This window comes from Ostrea edulis, chromosome 4, assembly GCF_947568905.1.
Source record: "Ostrea edulis chromosome 4, xbOstEdul1.1, whole genome shotgun sequence".
NCBI lineage: Eukaryota > Metazoa > Mollusca > Bivalvia > Ostreida > Ostreidae > Ostrea > Ostrea edulis.
In genome coordinates, this window is record NC_079167.1 from 47,174,998 (window position 1) to 47,199,067 (window position 24,070).

The window sequence follows — 24,070 nt, forward strand, 5'->3', positions numbered from 1 at the left end:
TACCTACCTTAATCATATTTCATTGAAATGTCAATTCACCAAACCTTATAACCCGAAATCCAAGAGTGACCAGTTCTCTGAACTGAACTGAGATCATGGCTTTTCTTTATACCATTCCTATACTGTCAGATATTCTTAAACCTAAATGTTACTTTGTTCATTACACCACGTTCATTACTCTGCATTTGTAGAAGCCATTCATTTAAATTCGAGTCAATTAAAGCATTTCAAATGAAGAATTGAAAAGGTGGGAGATTTTGTTATGGCGTCGCGCACGCTATTGGTGTCAATTTTGGTAACGTCAAAATGATGTTAAAAACGCAGCGTCATAACATCGATATAATCTAATTTACGTTATAAGAAGTTTTGATGGAAAAAAATATATAATTGATATGACAGGGGTATGACAGTTGAAGCGAACGCAGCATAAAACGAATTAGATATTTTCCCCCGAGACATTATACTTAGGTAAATTATATTTCCTCCTTGATCTTCATAACTTTTCTGTTTTAAACCAACAGGAATATATTATCACAATATTTTAAAAGAAAAGTCCATAATGAACTCTTCAAAATGTTTTCGTTCATCTTGTGATTTTCAGTAATTTGTCATGAAATAATTGTAAATTAATCTAAAATGATTACAATCAAAAGGAATAGTTAGAATTATGTAATTTGGTACATATGTATGCGCTATTAACTAGCACGTCACCCGCCGTAACACCGAGATATTATTTCTATATACAATTTCTGATAATTTAGAAAAATAAAATATTGAATATAGCATGCTACGAGTATTTGGGTATGAATTACATGTAATTCTTACATGCATGCATGCGGACTAACTGAAATTTACCATCCATAATTCAGTGGTTGCCTCTATTACTATACATGATGGGTTTGTACATGTAGATATGTGTAAACACTACATCACTGAAGTGAACACAAACGCTTACACTGTAAAATTGTGAGATGAATACATACATACATCCTCCAAAATCACAATTTCGTTCTGCATTTCGTTTTTAGAATACATCTATAACATTGATAAAACAGACACAATTACAGATATTTTTCTGGTTAACCTTGAATTCTTAATAAGGATTGTTTGGCAATGCAGGCACGTAGAAAAAAAAAGGGGGGGGGGCTTTTTTGACAATGATCAATATCTGTTATTTCTATATTCTAATGAAGATGTTTTGGGTGATTGCCCCTCCCCCCACCTCCCTTCCCACTATATGTCATTGTAGTATATTGAATGAGAAGAGTGTAAGCTATGATGTGAAGACATGTAGTGAAGGATAAATCCCCACCCTCATTTAATTAAAGCCTGGGGAAATATGAGGCAGTTTTAGCTTCTGAGGACCCTACACCCCCCCCCCCCCCCCCCCCTATTTTTGGTTTGCATTTCAAGAACTTTATACGAATCTTCTTTGGCTGCCCCCCCCCCTCCCCCCAAAAAGCGCCCAGCAGCATAATTTCCCCCCATGTACAAAGTCAGTATAAAATTTCCCCCTAGACGGAAAAACCGCCCTGGTATAGAATTTCCCCCCTCCTGTTTCCGGATTTCATCGATCGGAATATTTTCTTTTGAATAAATATAGAATGAAGCAAACCCATGCAATTGAAGATATTAATCAATGAAATTTGTTATTATTGCTGTAAAGAGGTACATGTTATCAAAATAAAAAGTTTTTAAAAAAGAAACAAATATGTGCTGTTAAATTGTTATAGTTTAATGAAATAGATATATATGCGCTCATTAATATTACGATATTCATAAAATAAAGGAATTTTTTTTGAGATGTTGAAGTTGGGTTAATACCCGGTACCCGAAAACTTTGAATTGCGTATAGTAAATACAATATGCTTCCCAAAAGACTTCAATGATGGTCAATATCATTAGGGATTTTCGTAAAAAGTCGAATAAAAGATATACAATTAAAATATCTAAAAAGTAAATTAGATGCACTGTATAAATAAAAGTAACCGTTTATTTAAATTTGAAATTTTAAATTAAAAAGACATTGACATCTTCCCAAATTCACGATTTCAGATGTTAGATACTGGTAGATAACAGCAAAGACTTGAGATGTATGAATGAATTTTGATATACCATTACACGACTTGAAATTTCCTTTTTAAAAACAAACAAACATAAGATGATGATTGTGATACACAAGACCTTGCTCAAAATTTAAAAAAAAAAAATGAGAAGAAGAATCCCTGGGTCTAGATAAGCAAGAGAATTCTAGTAATAGAACTGGAAACGGATACATATTTAACTGCTAAAATGTAAGAAGGGGGAAAAGCGTACTGTCATTTAGGAGGGAATTCTATACTGGAGCGATTTTTCCTAGGAGAAGGGATTGGGCCCGGTTTAATTCTTCCTATGGGGAAATTCTATGCCAGACCCATCTTTCCGGGGGGGGGGGGGGGGGGGGGGGATGTCTATCCCGGGCCCGTTTTTCCAGAGGGAAAGTTTAAGGGGGGGGGGGGGGGACTCTATGCTACAACACCAGCATTGAACAAAATATTTTCCACGAACAACTCTGCCTCCGGACTAGAATGATACTGGGCCGCTCACTCACTCACTGCCACTTGTTGATTTTATATGATTAGCAATGAACGAAAATTGTCCATGCAGCTTGATCTCGTGGGCCTTAAATAAATAGTTACCCCGGTCCATTCCTAAGTTAACAGAGCATGTAATTTTTAGAAGCTAAAAGGAAACATCGCTACATGTACATGGTTTATGGTGATTTGTCAAAGGCATTTAATCATGTATGGCATAAGGGGTTTCTTATTAAAGGTCATAGGAGACGATTTTCAAAAAAAAATTGTTTTGCACGAAAATGTGTTCATCTTTAATTACTTAACATATGTAAATAAGTCATTCAGAAAAAATCGTAAGGTAACAGACGCTACAGACCATCAAATGTTGCTGTGGTGCCTGATTAGTATCAAAATAGTAAGATGACTTATTTCCCTTGCTTGATGACGTCAAAAGAGACCAGCCTGACGCAAATATGTATTTGTTTATACTAACAACTGCGGGTTTTAGCCGTCAAAATGTTCAATGTGCTTACATTCAACTGTAATGTAGCAAATCAGGTATTTCTATATACTTTTGTCTAAATGATCCAACGTTCAGAAAGACTTGGGTTTGAAATCTACACCAAGACTTACACAGAACTCGAAGTTGTTTGACAATCATTTTTATTTTACGCGATTGTACAATACGATTGTAAACGGGGGTTGATGTGGATCAGTTTCGTTATTGTATACACTCTACTCTGGCAAAAACTATTGGGTTTATGAAATTAAATCTTCAGCCAGATGCAGTTCTAACTATTTTCAACTACAGACCAACTGCAAGCATGGCGAAGACGAGAAAATCCTGCAAAACGTTGACTGTATAATGACGGTAGTACAGATATTTATGATTTAGTATTTAAACACAATCTGATTTGTTTAAAAATGAATTTGACTATGAAATAGTCATATGAAGCTCTTCTAATCAGAATCTTTTCCTCTGAATATATAAGTAAATAAATTGAAAATGAATAGGTCTACTAATTTTATATGTTGAAAGTTGCATTATCAGACCCCCCTGCTTTTCTGTTTAAAAAGAATGTTCAAAGCAAATGGTGAAGCGATATTGAAATTACAAGTTTTTATATCAGGTGCGTTCATGCAAGAGTTGGGGCCGCTGGATGATTTTTTTCAAATGAAGCACTAATTTGCACGTTGGTTTCCTTATTGGGGTCAAAATTTAAAACAAAAAATTAATTAAAGGCCGAGGATTTTGACCAACTGGTCGGTGCGGGGCGGGACTAATTTTGTGAAGCCCCAAGCCCGAGGGAACCCTGCTAGCTTGTATATACCGTCCCAAATACACGGGGGATTATCTGTGTTACTTGCCTTACCTGTACGTTTTTGTAAGATTGAAAAATTCATGGGAGTCATTTTTCTTGCGCAGGTTAATCGAAACATTGATAATTAAATCTAATGAATCAACATGTAAAACTTAAACCTCGATAAATTTATTTTGTATAAATGAGAACGTTAGCTATTGATAAATTAGGCAGATTATTCTTTTTTCTAAGTTTTCTTGTATCCATTTGTCTGCCTACTGGATATCCGACGATGTATCATCAACTGCCAAACATACAGTTTCCGACGGGAGTTCCTGCGTACTGTGCAGATTTTCTGGCTATATGTACAGCTCATGAACTGATCATCGTCCCACACCCCATGATGACTCAACATATTCCAAAACTGTTTAAATTAGAAAGTTTTATTCCGTTTGAATTAATTTTTCTGGACCGCACACCAGAATTCTTTGGCTACCTAAAGTTGTCTGTGTGACTCGTCCAAAACGCATGGCCAACAAAAACAATCATGACATTCAGATTTTTCGACAGTTCCTTCAATAACTGGTCCAGACGAAGAATTTGTTCTTCCTCTGGCTTCCAGTTCCAACCATTATACGCAAGAGAGAGCCCTTATATCGGCTAATGTGATGGTAAATTATTCTTCATATAGGCCCTAATGTCGCAAATCTTATTGTAAAAGAATGTTAAAGCCATTTATATTATTATATTCACCTGTTAAACTAAAATAGCTCACGATACTTGTAAAAATCCTATGAAAATAAATTCAAAATACGGTGCTCACGCACGATGTGTGCAAAGGAAATTTCGATCTGGCTATACAATATATCCGAGTCAGGGTGGGACTTTGGCACATAAAACCAAAGGGGGATGAGGGGGTCAACCACCTTTCTTGTCTTCAATTTGACATCCCCCCCCCTTGAAAAAAAAAAACCCGATGCAAGGGATTATAAATAGCGCAAGTAATAGCTATCTATATTTCTCTTATTGTCATCATGCAGAGAATGTACTATGAAATTATCATACATTTATCATTAACCAGTCAGTATTATTTCAAGTCAACCGATTCGGAATAAATAGGACCTCAAGTGATTGATCTTCTTGTTCGTCCTCCGATGAAAAATCGTCGATGTGGCTGGCATTTGCATTAATTAGGAGTTCAAAGTGATATCCTAGCTTGCATAACAAACTATGGTTCCCCATTCAAAAACTCCTCCAGTTGCGAATACATTGTCTATGAATGTGCTTTTGTTTTGATTCGCAAATCTGAGTGTGGTCTCTTATGACGTCACAAATTCAGGAAATCAGGAATGATAATCGGGTAACGATTTTCTATTCCGACTACCTTTGCACCTCAATTTCTTCGAGTTAATATCGTTATTAATCTTAAAAAGGCATTTTTATGAGGAGTCTATGAAACAAAGTCGATAATTATGGAGAGAAAAGGTATTGTTAAAAACCGTCTCCTATGACCTTTAAGATACTTTAGAGTTAGTGATAAATTGCTAAAACTGTTCCAAAGTTATTTAAACAGATTTGAAATGATATATTGCATAGCAACACATGTTTAATTCAAACTTACATGTTAGAATCCCTCAAAGGATCTGTATTACAGTGTAGGTCCTCTTTTATTTTCTTACATGTCAATGGTAATTCTAGAATGTGTCAATTATAGATTTTAATACATGTGAATACAGAAGGTATTTTTCATTTTCGTGTTTTTCTTACTTAATTGTTTAACAAGTTGTTATCCAAGTCCTCTGAGACCCTTCCTCTCTGGATACATATAAATCCATGGATAAATGTAAGCTGTATCAATTATAACAGCTAGGACTTAAATAGACACACCATGTCAAAATTTGGGTGTTAGAGAACTGCACTTTATGTGTATATCCATGTAATCTGACACAAAATATTCAAACTAATGACAACAATTTAGACACCCCTTGAATGTACATAATTCCTCTCTCATTAAAATAAATAGCTGGTAAAGAAGAATTATTCTGAGAAACAATTTCTTCCTCTGTAACATCAGGTTCAAACTGATATCCCATATTTTAATTCACTGAAATTCTGCTGATGACATTTTAACGTTGATGCTTACAATGTGCCAAAAATACACAAAGTGTCCTACTGACATCAGCATCAGTGCTGCCCTCTAGTGGATGCTAGGAGATAACCCAGCAGGGAGGAAATATTTTTTTCAATATGACAGCTCCCGAGGATTGAAAAGATTAGTTAATCTTTATGAAATATCTCCCTACTAAAGAAAGCTACATCTTAATGATTTTCAGAATTCATTATATGCATCAAAATGACAAATTTAAACCCTTTGTCACATTTTCATGTTCACTTCCTTTAAGGATGTACTGTACATCGTCATAATGGCTGACTATCTTTTAATACATGGATGAATATTAACAATATTTGTCGATTCATTCAAAACGTTATCGCCTAGCTGAGTAGCTCAGTAGGTTAGCACGTCGACTGCTGAACTATAGATCATAGGTTCGAGTCCATGCAGCAGGGGTTTTGAATTTTTTTTTCAAATTGGTTTTGACTAAAACTGCATTTTTTGACTAAATAAAGGAAATTTGAAATGGTGTACATATCCTCCACTTTTCATCCATATCAAATTTCTCTGGTGTAGCATAACTCCTTAAATATGTCAAAGAAACCCTCGTTAATGTTAATGTTAAAAACTGCTCAGGAAAAACCGTTAAGTTGGGTGAATATCGGACTTGTTCATAATAAAAAAAATTATACTACATGCACTTATTGAGACTGGCTTATAAAATTATCATACTTATGACAGAGATACTTTATATAGGCCTTCCTATGGCCATGCCTTGTGTTACAGCGCAGTAGGCATTCGAACACATTCCTATCATACATTTTCTAGCTATTCTTTGAAATGCTGGAAAAGTACAGCATAATATACACTTCTGTAAATGAAACCCTGAGTTGCATATAAGACAACAACACAACTTGATGTAAGCCAGGCAAGCTTAGAATAAATGTCCAAAAAGTAAATATTATAGGGAATAAAGACATTGTCATGTATATGCACATATACACATGTATATAATGATAGTTAAGCTTATTTGACCACCAAATGTCAAAAAACTTATGTCTGTAAGTGATTATACATATTACTCTTTTCTTTGTAGCTTTTAGCCATGGTTAACAGCCAACTCATCTTTTCAGCTCACTGGCACAAGGTAATTAATGATACACTGGTTAATTAGGCAGCACAAATGTGTAAGAATTTCAGTAAATATCCTTGACAAACACTATCACTATCATAATTACCCAGTAATGAATGATGTTTTTAGTAGGGATATCAACTTTACTCGGATAGCCTAGTTGAATACTTGGACACTTTAGTCCAGTGATAGTTGAGTATATTCAGTAAAAAAATAAACTGGACTGACAGGGTACAACAAACAAGTGTACCTAATCAGTTACACCTCAGTGCACATGGATAGCCAAGTTCATGGGATCTGGATAGCCGTTTAGAAATGTATTCAATCAAAGACATCGTATTAATTGCACATAGTTAGCTAGATACAATGTAATACACTGTACAAAATTACGACAGATTGGCGTGGATTTATGTATATTCAAGTACACTTGCATGAACCATACATCAACATGCAATATAAGACAGAAATTCATTTCAATTTATTATTTATGTTTAGGAATTTTTGTTTCATTTCATTATCTTTATGCAAAATAAACATAGGGCATGTTTTTTCTGAGAAAATTTTGGGAGTGCACCGTGCATTTATTCCAAGTAAAATTAACCCAACTTTGAGGGTGTGCATTATATACATGAGGGTGTGACCCATAATTAATCTATCACCAGGGGCCTATAGTTTCAACTGAATCGCTGACTTGTGTTTGTGATGGCAACAGTTTTTAGCTCACCAGAGCTGAAAGCTCAAGTGAGCTATTCTGATTCTCTGTTGTCTGTCCGTCCGTCTGTTTGTCTGTCTGTAAACTTTTTACATTTTCGATTTCTTCTCCAGAACCATTGGGCCAATTTCAACCAAACTTGGCCAAAAGCATCCTTGGGTGAAGGGCTTTCAAGTTTGTTCAAATGAAGGCCATGTCCCTTTCAAAGGGGAGATAATCACAAAAATGCAAAAAATAGGGTGGGGTCATTTAAAAATCTTCTTAAGAACCACTGGGCAAGAAGAGCTGAAATTTACCTGAAAGCTTCCTGACATAGTGCAGATTTAAGTTTGTTCAAATCATGGCCCCCGGTGGTATGATGGGGCCACAATAGGTTATCAAAGTTTTACATACAAATATATAGGAAAAATCTTTAAAAATTGTCTTCTCAAGAACCACTGAGTCAGAAAAGCTGATATTTACATGAATGCTTCCTGACATTGCAGATTTAAGTTTGTTCAAATCATATGGGCCACAATAGGGAATCAAAATTTTACATACAAATATATAGGGAAAATCTTTAAAAAATCTTCTTCTTAAGAACCACTGAGCCAGAAAAGCTGATATTTACATGAAAGCTTCCTGACATAGTGCAGATTTAAGTTTGTTCAAATCATGGTCCCCAGGGGTATGATGGGCCACAATAGGGGATCAAAATTTTACATACAAATATATAGGGAAAATCTTTTAAAAATCTTCTTCTTAAGAACCACTGAGCCAGAAAAGCTGATATTTACATGAAAGCTTCCTGATATAGTGCAGATTTTAGTTTGTTCAAATCATGGCCCCAAGGGGTAGGATGGGCCACAATAGGGGATCAAAATTTTTACATACAAATATATAGGGAAAATCTTTAAAAAATCTTCTTAAGAATTCCACTGAGCCAGAAAAGCTGATATTTGCATGAAAGCTTCCTGATATAGTGCAGATTTAAGTTTGTTCAAATCATGGCCCCAAGGGTTAGGATGGGGCCACAATAGGGGATCAAAATTTTACATACAAATATATAGGGAAAATCTTTAAAAAATCTTCTTCTTAAGAACCACTGAGCCAAAAAAGCTGATATTTACATGAAAGCTTCCTGATATAGTGATATGTGTGTCAAATTATTATGGTTTCAAAATTTCTCTTCCCACCCACACCTTTTTATTTCCCCCCTGAGGTTTGGGTTTACATTATTATGGTTGTAAGATATTGATCCCTCCTAACATTTTTATTTTTCCCCCTGAGGTTTGGTTTAAATTATTATGGTTGTTAGATATTGATCCTTCCTAAGGTTTGGGTTTAAATTATTATACCCCCCGCAACAAGTTGTGGGGGGTATACAGGAATCGGGTTGTCCGTCTGTCTGTAGATGCAATGGTTTCCGGGCTCTAAAGCATTATCCTTTCCACCTACCGTCACCATATTATATATATGGACTACCCATGGGATGAAGATGTTCCCTATCGATTTTGGGGTCAAAAGGTCAAAGGTCAAGCGCACTGGACATTGAAGTAGCAATATGGTTTCCGGGCTCTAAAGCATTATCCTTTCCACCTACAGTCACCATATCATACATATGGACTACCCATGGGATGAAGATGTTCCCTATCGATTTTGGGGTCAAAAGGTCAAAGGTCACGCACACTGGACATCGAAGTAGCAATATGGTTTCCATTTAAATTCTTTAACGGCTTTTTTCATCGCATGGAGATGCTGTGTTCCTAGATAATCCATTTCTCCCTACAAACGAGAATACCGAAGGTTTTTTTTTTTTTTGGTTTTTTTTTTTTTTTTATATATATAATATTCATTTATTTCCCAGAGCCTACTCTATAACAATTTTAAAATAACTAACTAATATAATAGGGCAGCTGCCAGGGATGGGGCCCTGACTAAGCTCCCTCAATATATAACAAAGTTTTTACTAAAGTACCACGCAGGGTACATATTAACTAATTTAGATGTACATTCATTGAATACATAAATTTCATTGCATGTCAGAGTAATATTGTCATAGTTGACATTTAAATATATAGGTTATACAATATTCATATTGTATGATGATCAATGTAACAATGAGTTAGTAGATTACAACAATGCCATAATGTTAAATATAATAAAGCTAGGGATTTTCTTAAAACATAATACCACTCATGGTGCCTCAGGGTCCACACACACACAAACTAGAGTCCAGAGATGACCCTAGGGCAGCCTAGCCGGGAGACCATTTTCTCCCAGTAGAGGTGGATTTATATCATACGTAAAACTACATTTACATAATTAAATACATGTTGTACGTGAACATATCGATTACAAATAAATACAGACATATGAATAGTAAGAAATATATGTATATTAATTAAAAGTATGTTACAATACTGATAATTTCTCACACATTGATTTAATTTTATTAAAGTTTATCCGAAACTCCTAATATAATGTCTATATAATTCGAGTTATGAGTGTTACATTTCTTAAGTACTTTATGATATGTTAGCAATTCATATTTTATATGTTGTTTAACTCTTTCTTGTGTTTCATTTTTGCTATTGAGTCTACATAACATTTTGAATTTGTAGATACGATAAGCAATGAAAGAAATTAAAATATTAAGAACTGATATTTTGTCATTTGTTTCCTGATAGAAGCCAATAACAATATGTTTCCAGCTAATTTCAAATTTTAATGAGGAACTTATCAAATTCCAAATATCTTTGACATTTGAACAATCAAATATTAAATGTTTACAATTTTCTGTTTCATTTGGACATGAGTTGCATTTACTGCTTATATCTTGGCAGCATTTACTTAAGAATAAATTATTGCTGAGCAAGTTGTTCAGAAGTTTATAATTGAACTCTGCAACCTTTTTATAAAAAATATTTGCAATTTTATGTCTATATATTTTTACCCATGATGATTTACACTGAATATGAAATTCTTTTTCATAGAATGACTGATAAATAGGTGTACATGATTTTTTATTACATAAAATTTTGTAAAATATTTTTGAAATACCTTTGCTTAAGTCTAATAGTTTGTTACCGTACTGAAAGCGAGGGATTATTGGAGAGTTTGTGATAAATGGAACAATTGAAAGATCATATTTGTTTATAAATTCTCTAAAGACTGAATATAAAATCTTATATTGGCAAATCCAATTACTTTTGTATTTTAAATTATCAAGAAACCATTTAGCAGGTTTTAGACCACTTGAGTCACATATATCTTTGACATAGAGCAGATTACTTTTAATCCAATCAGGGAAATATAGTGTCTTACCTTTATATGTGAATAATTTATTATTCCATATTGGTTGTTGTAAGAATTCTGTAGCTGATAAATGCATTTGTCTCTGTTTACATTTATTGTAACATATAAAAATTTGTTGATAGAAAATTGGAAAGTTTTTGATTAAGCCATAATTTTTCAAATCTGTTTCATTGGTAATTAGAATATATTTAAAGTAAATATTATTTTTCAGACATAAGGATTCTACATATGACTTTAATTTTCCCTTTGAATTTAGTAATTTTTCAACCCAAGATGCTTTTATTGACATTAATTTTGACTCAACGTCTATCACACCAATACCTCCTTCATTAATGCTACGTATTAAAGTATTTCGTTTTATACGATCTGTTTTATTCCATAGGAACTTAAATATAAGTCTATTCATTGTTTTTATTTCTTCATTTCATGGTAAAGAGAGAACAGAGATTCTATATAAAATCTTAGATAGAGCTAACGTGTTGATCACGTAAGTTTTTCCAAAAAGAGTGAGGTTTCTTGTTTTCCAAGCCTCAAAAAGTTTTTCCATGTCTTTTATACAATTCAAAATATTATTTTTATAACAAAGTGTTTTATCATGACCGATGTAGATTCCTAAAGTTTTTACACAAGAGGAATTTATATTTATTCCACAAATATTATCCGTATAATTATGTTTTAGGTTTCCCATTAAGATACTTTCCGATTTGGATGTGTTAAGAATCATTCCCGAAACGGAGCTAAATTTATTTATGATATCTAGAGCATTATTCATTGAGACTTCATCTTTTAAAGGGAGTGTACAGTCATCTGCATGTTGGACAATTCTAATTTCATTATCTTTGTCATTATTAACCATGTTAATACCTTTGATGCTATTGCTTTTTCTAATCTGAATTGCAAGAATTTCAGTAACAAACAAAAATATTATAGCAGAAATGGGACACCCCTGACGGATGCCCCAGGACATTTTACAGGTTTTTGATATCCACCCATTATTTTTCATTCTGAATAAAGGCTCTGTATATAAAATGTTCATCCACTTTAAGAAATTAATACCGAAATTAAAGGATTTAAGTGCTTTAAACATAAAATTCCATTCCACTGAATCAAAAGCTTTTTGAAAATCAAGAAATAATAATATTCCATCCTCATTACAATTTTCACAATATTCAAAGATATCAGCTATTATTCTTGCGTTTAATCCTATAAATCTACCTTTAATATATGCAGACTGGTCATTTGATATTAAATTATTAATTACTTTTTGTAATCGTCTTGCAAAAGTAAATGCGATGATTTTGTAGTCAGTGTTAGTCAAACTAATTGGTCTGTAATTTTCTAGCAAATTCTTATCTCCTTTTTTGTATATAATGGATAAAACTGACAATCTCTGAGAAAGTGGTAATTTATTATCATCAAAAGATTTTTGAATGGTAGAAAAGAAATGTTTTTTAAGTTTAGGCCAAAACATTTTATAAAACTCACTTGGTAGTCCATCAAGACCAGGGCTTTTATTATTTTTCATTGCAGAAAGTGCATCTGAAAACTCTTGTAATGTTGGGAATAGTTCAAGTATTTGTCTATCATTTTCATTCAGGATATTTTCAACACTTACATTGGAAAAATATTCTTCTATCTTATTTTCTTCAATATCGTAAGATTTATAAAGAGTTTCATAAAAAAACACTCATTTTGCGTAATATTTCATCGTTATCAGTAGTTAAAGTATCATCTTCATTTCTTAGCTGTTTAATAGTATTGCATGTTTGCCTTTGATTCTCCAATCTTAAAAAGTATGAAGTATTTTTTTCACCCTTTTCTACCCAATTTGCCCTTGATCTTATTTGCGCTCCCTTTGATTTCTCATTTATGAGGTTTGATAAAGATTCCTCTAAGAAACGTTTTCTGTTCATATCAATTTCACTAGAGTGTAATATTTCAATTTCATTTAGTTCATTTTCAGCTTCTTTAATTTTTAGATTATATGATTTTCTGATTCGCTTAGAAAAGTTTATACAAAATGTTTTAATTAAGGTTTTTAATTTTTCCCAATGTGTATGTGAGTCATCATCACTATCTTGAAAGTTTTCCAAAAATGAGTTCATCGAATTTATAAATTCTTTATTTTCAAGTAGAGATGTATTAAATTTCCAATACCCTGGCCCACGTATGTTACCTGATATATCTAATGTAAGTTTTAAACACATGTGATCAGACATTCTAATACCATTTGAGTGAGAGCCAGGAACTCTCCTCACAGTTACATTATTTGGTATAAAACATAGGTTAGAAGATATGAAAATGTAGTCGATTCTAGAGGTTGGTATATTGTCACCATTGCACCATGTAAAACCTTCTTTATTATACAGTGATCTCCATACATCACTTAATTCAAAACTATTAATAAACTGTTTGAGTGTATATAAACTCTTATCTGCACTATTTTCATTGTCCAACTCACAATTAAAATCCCCTCCTATGACAAAATTTTCTTTGTTAATTGTATATTGATTACACCATGTTGAAATTCTTTTTAAAAAAGCATTTCTTTCTTTTATCTGATTTGGTGCATAAATATTAACAAAAGTGAAAACATTTTCTTCAAATTTTAGATTAACAAGAAGTCTCCTACCATCATTCGATCTATGTACATTTAAAATTTCAACAGGTAATTGTTTTCTAAACAGTATTGATACTCCTCTGCTATATTGAGAATCTGGAAAACTATGAATACTTTTTCCATGCCATCTTGAGTTGTAAATATGTTCATTTTTTTCTATGAAATGTGTCTCTTGAATAAAGATTATATCAGCGTTTATATCATTTAACCATGTAAATAGTTTAACCCTTTTTTCATAAGTATTTAAACCTCTGCAGTTAATTGAACGAATTGACAAATTTTTCATTTCTAGTATGTCAGATACAAAGAGAGATAACTCTTACATCCAGTTACGATTTTTTACCACGCTGAGAAGCCGGGGCACTTGGTGTTTGGGTGCTTAGATTACGGCCGTTCTTTCTGTTCTTGATTAGGTCTATGAATATTTTACCGAGAGTGTTTTTCCCTGGCCATTTCCTCTGTGTGGTGTGTAGAGTGCCTGCTTTGTCCAAGCCTGACCCCCAATAGTCATCATACACGGCTTCGACAATGGTGCTCTGCTTTCCGATTTTTAATAGTTGTTCTTTAAGTTCACTGCATTGATTGATTTTTTTTTCAATGATTTCACGCATCACCACATCTTTTGTGTCTTCCCACTGGTCTGTCGTGGTCACTTGTTTTCCGATCCGTTTTGCCTCAAGTGGGGTGGCAGCTTCTCTAATGCTCGTAGCTCGCAGCATGTCTCCAGACCTCATAGCCTTCGCATATTGAAATGCGTGTTCGGAAGTAGGGTGATTGAATCCAAAAATATCTATCTCACACTCATAAAAATTAGATAGAGGGTCATCTTTTCCGCCAAAAGTAATCACATCCTTCTGTCGGTTTTCATGATGTCTACAATCCTCGGACCCCGGCTTGTGTCCAGATTCATGACAAACTTTACAGCAGGATTCGTATTCGCATTGATGCCTCATATGGTCGTCTCCCCAACAGTTGGTACAACGCAAATTTCTCTCTCGTTTTGGTTGGCCACGATGAAATATAGAGCACTTTAATCCAGCACAAAAACTTGATTTTGGTAGGAATTTGCCATCAGGGAAGGGTCGCATGCATGTATGCGAAGCGGTTTCCGTTGAGTATGTCCGTCATTTTCCTAGTGGACGGATTTCGTATTTTCTCATACTTGATTTCTGACGTGAGCTTAGCACCTAGTTTGCTTAACATTTCAGTGACACATTTGTCATCAACAGATAAAGGGACTCCTCGGATTGTCACTCGGAGTATATCCTCGTCGGGCTTCTCGGTACCCGCAGAAAACGGATTATTTTCAAATACATTGATCGTTCTCTGTTGAAGTTCAAATCCCTCTGCCACTAACACTTGTCTGCTTTCTCTAGAATTTAGATATATGCGCCAAAGGTCGCGATCAAGTTGGATACATTTTATATCATTTACTTTCTTCTGAACTGCCGTAAGCAAGTCAAAGTCTGTTATTCTTGAAGTCTTGTTGCTCTGAAAATCACTGTTATGCAGATAAACCGGTTTTATCATATGTTGACTTGTCATTATGGATATGTTAGAATTTCCCAAATCCTGAGCAGTTTTCACCGAAGGTATCGGCACAAAGAAAATGCACAAAAAAACTCCAAATTAAAATAAGGAGAAATCCAAATGTCATCAGAATATCATCAGAAATTGTTAAATTGCACAATATATATACACTATGAACATTTGCGACCAAAAAACTGGCATTAAATCCAGGAAAGATTGTCAAAAGGACGGAGCGTCACAAAAAGCGTGTTGCCTTTTCGCTCGTCACGTGACCGATCCGAGAATACAATATGGTTTCCATTTAAATTCTTTAACGGCTTTTTTCATCGCATGGAGATGCTGTGTTCCTAGATAATCCATTTCTCCCTACAAACGAGAATACCCAAGGTTTGTCATGTCATTTGTTTTTTACACTCAGAAAAGAGGTAGTTTATACCTATTACCAACACCCTTTGGGAGATTGGGGTAAGCGGGGGGTATTCTTGGTGAGCATTGCTCACAGTACCTCTTGTTATGATTGTAAGATATTGATCCCTCCTAACATTTTTATTTTCCCCCTGAGGTTTGGTTTAAATTATTATGGTTGTTAGATATTGATCCCTCCTAACATTTTTATTCCCCCCTCCCCCCCTGAGGTTTGGGTCTAAATTATTATGGTTGTAAGATATTGATCCCTCCTAACATTTTTATTTTCCCCGAGGTTTGGGATTAAATTATTAGGGTTGTAAGATATTGATCCCTCATAACATTTTTATTTTCCCCCTGAGGTTTGGGTTTAAATTATTATGGTTGTTAGATATTGATCCCTCCTAACATTTTTATTTTCCCCCTGAGGTTTGGGTTTAAATTATTATGGTTGTAAGATATTGATCCCTCCTAACATTTTTATTTTTCATTCCCATTTGTGTTCTTTAGTTAAGAGGAGGGTGTTCAAGATATAATGGCTGCAAATTATTGAATTCCTACATCTTTTACTCTTTTTCTTGTTGGTTCATAATATTATGTTTTGGAAATATTGACCTCACTCAAAAGGTTCACAAAGGTTCATGGGGCTAGTTTCAAAGTACTATGGCTGGGAAATATTGACCTCCCCTCTTGCATGTTCATTTTTCATTGGGGATGGGGGAATTCAAGCATTTATAATTGCAAAATACTGAACCCCCTCCTTTTACTCCAGTGGTTTAGAATATGACATAACTGTAAAATATTGAACCCTCAATAGACTTCTATAGTTTTGAGGAGGCCAAGGGTTTCTTATTTCTGTTAAATGTTGTCGCTCCCTCCCCAATCTAATTAAAATTAGATGTTAGATCCGCTCGCGTACTCGCATATGTATGTGAGTACGCAAGCGGATCTAACATCTAATTTTAATTAGATTGCTCCCTCCCTTCTCTGATACTAAATATCCCAATTATTCTACTTTATGGGATGAACTATTGAAACTCACCAGATTTTGATGGTTAGATAAAGGGAAGTTGAAGAAATTTGTTGGCCGACAAATACTGTTCAACCTTTTGTCTCTCATGAACCTCTTTTAATAAATTCACCATTCTTGGACTTAACATAAAAGAGAAAAGCCAAACTCCATATCATTATAAAGTAATTTATGGCATTTCATGTAAATAAGTTATTACAAAGAACAAGTAAACAAATGATATAAACATCTTCAAACATAAAAACTGCATACCCTTATTGTAATTTTAAGTCCAGAAAGATGGGCTACTCAATGTGTGCACTCTACAAACATTGTGTTGCTAAGAAGAAAAAGTCACGTGATGAGCTAAGGTACGGACGTACTTTTTTTTGCTCCGTCAATTTGACCGTCATTTTCACTCTTTATTTCGAGAAATTAATGCGAATTTCTCAGAGTTTGGAGTTTGGATAGATAGTGTATATATTTCTGACTCTTGATACACAATTTCTCAAGGTGATCTTGTTTTTGGACTGTTTTTGTGAATTTACACCTGTGCTGAGATTGAATAGGTGTTCACAATCTACTCACGGTACCTGTGTTTTTCGAACGGCATTTCAGAGTCTCATAGTGTCTAAGATAACGAAATTATGGAGTGGACACAAACTCTTAAGGCAGTTTATATGCGGAACAGAGACATTCAAACAACAAAAGGTAAATATTTCACCGACTTTGACATTGCAGAAGCCGCGAGCGCAACAGTCTCGGATGTGATATGTGTACAAAGAGATAGAGATCTGTGGGCATAATACCATTATCTGCACCGCGATAAAATTTAAGATTTATTTTTCCTTTAGGAAGAGTTATTTGCTCTTTAATTTTGGTTTATTCCGTTAAATTACTATAGGAATATGCAAATTTTCAAAAAAAATTACGGAATAAACTGTATATTAAAGATATGCGGTGCAGATAACGGTATTATGCCGATCTGTGGAGGATCTACATAAAGTCTGCGGAGAGTAGGTCGAAATTAGTTACTGAAGGATTCTCACTTGGAAGCAGATTAATCCAGGTATATGACACGAACCCATTCTCTGCGGGTACAGACTCTCCTGATGAGAGGGTTGTTCCGAGTCCTGATTAAAGGTATACCTCTATCGGTTGAAGATTCATGTATTAAAAAGATGCTCAAAGGCTTGGCCTAGGTGTAGAATTAACAAGTGATATCAAATATGAAAAAATCAGACATCCTAAAACCCACAGAATGACTGAAATATTAAATGGAAATCGTTTTGTGTATATGTCGCCTCTAGAGAATGGAAAATTCCTTCCACGCTCTGCGTCTTGTGCAGGTTTACGCTGTACCATATCTCACAAAGGCCAACCCCTACGGGAACGAAAGAAGCAATGCACAAACTGCTGGGCAGATAACCATTACAAAAATGCTTGCGAATTCGAGCAGAGTTATAGAATATGCAAGCAACCAAGTCACTTTCCGGGATCGGATAAATGCAGATCATATGTCACTCAACAGGAGGACATAGTATGCTTCTCTGGAAAAGATAACCCTCTTTCAAATTTCTTCCCTACTGAGTTAAAGGTTTTCGGGCAAACATGCCGAACATGCTTTCCAACACATCAAATCCTTACGTTCTGGTGATCTTAACCGTGCAGAAGCCGTAAGTAAAGCTGAAACCGCCTTAGATGCCAAACGTGTAGGAGGTCAGGTCCTGGAATCTGATGCTTGGATTACATCTAAAGACTCCGTTATGCGGGAAATACTGGAATCTAAACTACAGCATTGTTCACAATTCAGAAGTGCTTTTTAAAAAATCAGAAAATCAGATATTCTGGTGGAATCGACGTGGGATACTTATTGGGGTAGCGGGCTGAACGTGACCGGAACATCTCTTACTCTAATGCAACATTGACCAGGTGAAAATAAGCTTGGACGGAGTCAAGTCAACTCGTACCCTGACCGACGCTGCAACAGTGTTGGATAAAGCAATACATGTTAATCAATCAGCTTATATAAAAGGGAGAAATATAGCTCTGAATGCAAGATTAATTATTGATATTTTTGAATATTGTGAAGAAAATGATATAGAATCAATAATGTTATTTCTTGATTTCCAAAAAGCGTTCGACTCTGTTGAATGGAACTTTATGACGAAAGTTCTTAAAAAATATAACTTTGGCGAAAACTTTCTCAAATGGGTCAACATACTATACAATAAACCTATATATTTAAAATAAAAAATAGTGGATGGATTTCCAAAACATGCAATATGCAGAGAGGTATAAGACAAGGATGTCCCATCTCTGCAATATTATTTCTTTTTGTTATAGAAATATTAGCGGTAAATATTAGATCGAATTCAAATATTAATGGATTTCAAAAACCAGGAATGACTAAAAATATTAAGATTACACAACATGCAGATGATTGTACTCTTCCTCTTAAAGATGAAACCTCTCTAGAACATTCTTTAAAAGTTATAACAAAATTCAGCAATGTTTCGGGTATGTATTTTAATATGTCAAAAACAGAATGTATATTAACGGGTCCTCACAATATCATTATAAACAAATTAGAAATGTTAACGTAAACAATGATAGCATAAAAACTCTTGGAATTTATATAGGACACAACAAAGAAATATGTTATAAAAACAATTGGACAAAAATTGTAGATGACTTAGAAAAACTGTTTGAATCATGGAAAAAAAGAAAACTAACCATTTTTGGTAAAGTTTGTGTCATCAATAGCCTAGCAATATCAAAGATTATATATGTTGGATGAGTTCTGAGCTTTCCAAATGAAGAAGTAATTAAGAAATTTCAAAGTCTGTTATATAACTATATATGGAACAAAAGAGATAGAATTAAATGAAATACACAGATTGGAAGTGTCCTAAAGGGAGGCATTGGAATTGTCGATGTATCTTTGAAATTAAAATCCATAAAAGTATCTTGGATAAACAGGATTTCAAGCGAGAGAAACTCTATTCTTTTTTGTAGATAGTTTGTGCAAAGAAAGAGACTTTGATTTTTGAATATCTTTGTAAAACAAATATTACAAAATCAAATGATTATCAAATAATGGAACATTTTCCTCTATTCTACAAGGAAATGCTTGTATTTTTCAACGAATGTAAAAAAAACAACAAAAAAACAACAACAACAAAACAATTTTATCTGAATGCATTATTGAAAGAACCGTTGTGGTGTAATAAAAATTTTATGTACAAAAACAAGCCAATATTTTTTCATAATTGGCTGAGGAGCGGTTTTAAATATTTGAATGATATTGTAAATGAAAATGGCATAAAACCTTTGGAATGGTTTGATAACAAACTTATATGTAAAAAAAAAAAAAAAACACTGGATGTGTGAATATATGATTATAAAAACAGTCATAACAAAAACCTTCAAAAGTTATGAATTTTCAAATATACGACACGAAAACATTTTTCATAGGAATACATCATACGATTTATTATGTAAAGGACATGTTAAAGTGTGTGATATCAATTCAAAGTTGATTTACGAAATTCTTTGCCATGAAAAATTTATACCTCCATTACACCAAGCATATTACGGAAAGGTTTTTGAAATACCAAAAACGGCTTGGAAATCTATTTATGAACAAAAAATCTTATCCATAAGTGACAGAAGTATATCAGAATTTAATTATAAATTGTTAAATAACCTATTGTGTAACAGAGAATTGCTGAAGAAATGGAAAATAGTAGAAAATGATTTTTGTGTCTTTTGCAGATATGTTAAAGAAAACAATGAACATCTTATCTTAAAATGTAAAAATGTTTCTCATATATGGGACATTGTTAAACAAATTTTAAAATTTGATATATCGTGGAAAACAGTTGTGATAGGATTTTACTATGAAAACAATGAAAAGACACTCTTTTTGAATAGCATATCTCTTATTGCCTGTAAAATATACAAGTATAAAATGTACTGTAGATTAGATAACAAAGACAAAAAACCCCAAGAAATATGTAATCACATAAAAAGTAAATTGAATTTTTATACAGAAGTGTACACAAAAATTCAGGATAAAAAATATGCTAAAGTTATGAAAGCAATTAAAGACAAATTGTAATTTATACACCTTTGCAGGTATGACTTTTTCTAATATGAAACCTCTGACAAATATCTGTATATGCACATTTTTAACTATGCTTCAATGTGAGTTTATTTTGAACAATTTGAATTGATTACAAACAACTATATTTCTATATCAAATTTTTTTTTGTAATAAACCTTTTATATACCGGTATTTTGCAAGAAGTTCCCACTATGAGGAGGGGTCCTGTCCTCCTATAGTGCTGCCATGGGGGTTGTGATATGAACTTTTGAATTGTTAACCCCGCATATGGCAGTTTCAGGTCGCATATGGCAGTTTCAGGTTCTTTATGTACATTATTATATTGTTGTGTTGTTGGTTTGTTTTTCCGTAAAAATAACAACCTTTTTTGCCATAACTTGTTAATAAATTTTGTTATATAACAGTATACTATGTGTGTGTGTGTGTTTGTATGTATGCATATATGTTTGTGTTTTCTATATGTAGATATTTATATGCCTATATACATCTAATCCAGGGGGCCCCTGGCACCCTAGGTAAAGATTATAAGGGGGTCTCTGCGGAGACTTTACCCCGAAATAGTAATGTATTTTGGAATTAAAGACTGATATGAAAAAAACACACAAAAAACATTGTGTTGCTAAATACTGAAGTCATCAAGGAGAAAACAATAGACAGTTGGTAAAGTTGACCCCCCTTCCCCTTATGACACCTCCCTGTGTACACACAATACACAGGTGCTTTACAAACATCTCTTGGTTTTTTTTAAATTTTCTAATCAGATTGTAAATTAAATACAAAAAAATATCTTATGGAATGGGATATATAAAAATTTCACTTTTTTGTGGTTAAACATTGTTATTATAGTATGTGATTAAGAATTTCGGGTTTAATACTTTTCCTTAAACAATTAAGACAAGAGGGTGACAAAACTTCCCCAACTAATAGCCATAATATTTTGAACCCCTCCCTCTTCATTATTGAAAACTAATGGGCATTCAACATTTCACAGCCATAATATTTTATCATTTGGGGGTTCAATATTTCATGACCATAAAATTTTGAAAAACTTTAAAAAAAATTGTTCCCTTGGGGGTGGTTAACATTTCAATGCCATAATAACTTGAACCCCATCCCACCATTCAAAAAATTAATTTCTATCTCACGATGATTAAAAACATAATTTGAACACCCTCCTAAATATAAGTCTTACGAGTTCAATAATTTCACAGCCATAATATCTTGAACCCCCACCCCAACCTACCAAACACCAAAAAAATTTATTCATTTCAACACTACAATATTTTGAACCCCTAGTCTTTTAACTGTAAATGTATTTAAGGGGGTTCAAAATATTATGGCTATAATATTTTGAACTCTAAGTTCAAGATTTTATATATGATGGGGGGGGGGGGGGGGGGGGGGGGTCAATATATTAGCGATATTTTGAACCCGGGTTAAAAGTATCGCGGGGTTCAATATATTATATGACACCGGTCATTTCTACAGTTCTTATTGTTTTACTATGATTTATGACCTTGCATGGTTTTATCCAGAACAGCAAAGTCATGTTTGTCATATTGGTGTTGATGCATCTATGTGTTATTCATTTTCAGTTATGTTGTGATCCTTTGGGGCTAACTTGGGCTACAATATGAGGTCAAAATGTTTTATGGGAGTAAATAATGATAAACTTTAAAAAAAAAAAAAAAAAAAATCACAACAGCTGATCAATGGCTGGGCTAAGGTTACTCAGGTGAGTGATTTGGCCCATGGGCCTCTTGTTTATAACTAGGGAGACAACATTTTATGCACTGAAAAGAATATTTGATGATGTTATATTATGAAAGTTGGGAGTATAATTAGGACTGAATTATTTTCACAATTTTGGCAAGGACTGAATATGTTTGGTGGCCCCCAAGTTCAATTCTTGATATAGTATCAGTTTGGGTGCATCACATATATTTGTCCTGTTAAAGTATACATGTATATACTAGATTTGTCCTGTTAAAGTATACATGTATATACTAGATTTGTCCTGTTAAAGTATACATGTATATACTAGATTTGTCCTGTTAAAGTATACATGTATATACTAGATTTGAAAGACTATTAGTAATTTTTGATGAGAATAGGTGCACGCGATGTTATGCATCTGCTATCCTGAATGATTTTGTGTGTGTGTGTAAAATTGATTTACATATAATTATGGACTCTCTTTTGCAGCCAGTGGCATATATCTGTGATGACTGCATGAGAAATGATGACTTTTCCTGGTCGGTGCACCAAAGAGATTTAACCCACATGCACGGGTTTATGTTTGAGAACATTACTCGCAGTGCTGTTTGTTTGACAGAAATCATGGTGCCCACTTGTAGCTACAGAATGGGAGAGCCCAATATGGGATATGGTGTAGCCGTATTAGGTAATTCATTTATTATGGGCTGACACAAGCCGGCCCATTCTATGATATAAGTTTGGAGAAATCGCATTCGTTTCAGCGGGACAGGTGTCTGTTACCGCGGAAGTGTTCTGATAAAGAATGACGTCTTTCATATATCTATATTTTAGACATGGGTTTATGTATTATATTTTTTATGACCACGAAAAATAGTAATTCATGGTATAATACGTAAAACTTCCGACTTTAATTTTTGAATGCCATGACCTTTGCACTATACATTTCGCAGAGCGATGCATTCTATAATTAGAAGAGTGTTTGACAAGCGGTATGTGCTTTAGACGCCACGCCATCAAGTTGTATGTACTCGGATTGCACGAGAATTGGACAGGATTAGCACACTCCTACTAACGTTATTGTTATTTAAATTTACACCACGTGGGTTTTTTGACCCATTAAAAGGTTAGAGGTGAGGTCAAATTCCGCAGTGAAGGAAACCGGAAATAAATCTGCCAAAGCTATAGTTATTTTCTATATACTGTAATAGACATGTACCATCAATGCAAATTAGAAAATTCAATTAAGTACTGTCATACCAGCGATGATTGTGAAATAGTGAAAAGCTCAGGAAGTTAAAGTCATTTAAAGATTTAGATTGTAGTTTAACTGATATTTAGTCTTATTGTCGTGTCATGAGGGAGGAGCTTCTTTTGTTCGGGGGGGGGGGGGGGGGGGGACGGTAATAATTCCATTGTTTATAACATGTGCAAATAAAGAAATTGGGGAGACTGCTTTCTTCCATTTTCATTTATAGTGGTATTTAGGGTGAAGACAGAACTGCAAACATATAAGCATGTATTCATGGAGAATTTGTATAAAAAATTTAT

At 33.8% G+C, this 24,070-nt stretch overlaps 1 protein-coding gene across 1 annotated transcript in view; it reads left to right on the forward strand.

Moving 5' to 3' along the window:
• The window catches only part of LOC125671002 (uncharacterized), a 139,433-nt gene that overhangs the window by 74,701 nt on the left and 40,662 nt on the right, over positions 1 to 24,070 (forward strand). Inside the window, exon 7 of the mRNA XM_056162786.1 lies at positions 7,066 to 7,116. Coding sequence (XP_056018761.1) covers positions 7,066 to 7,116 — 51 coding nt within the window. The remainder of the gene's footprint in view (positions 1 to 7,065; positions 7,117 to 24,070) is intronic.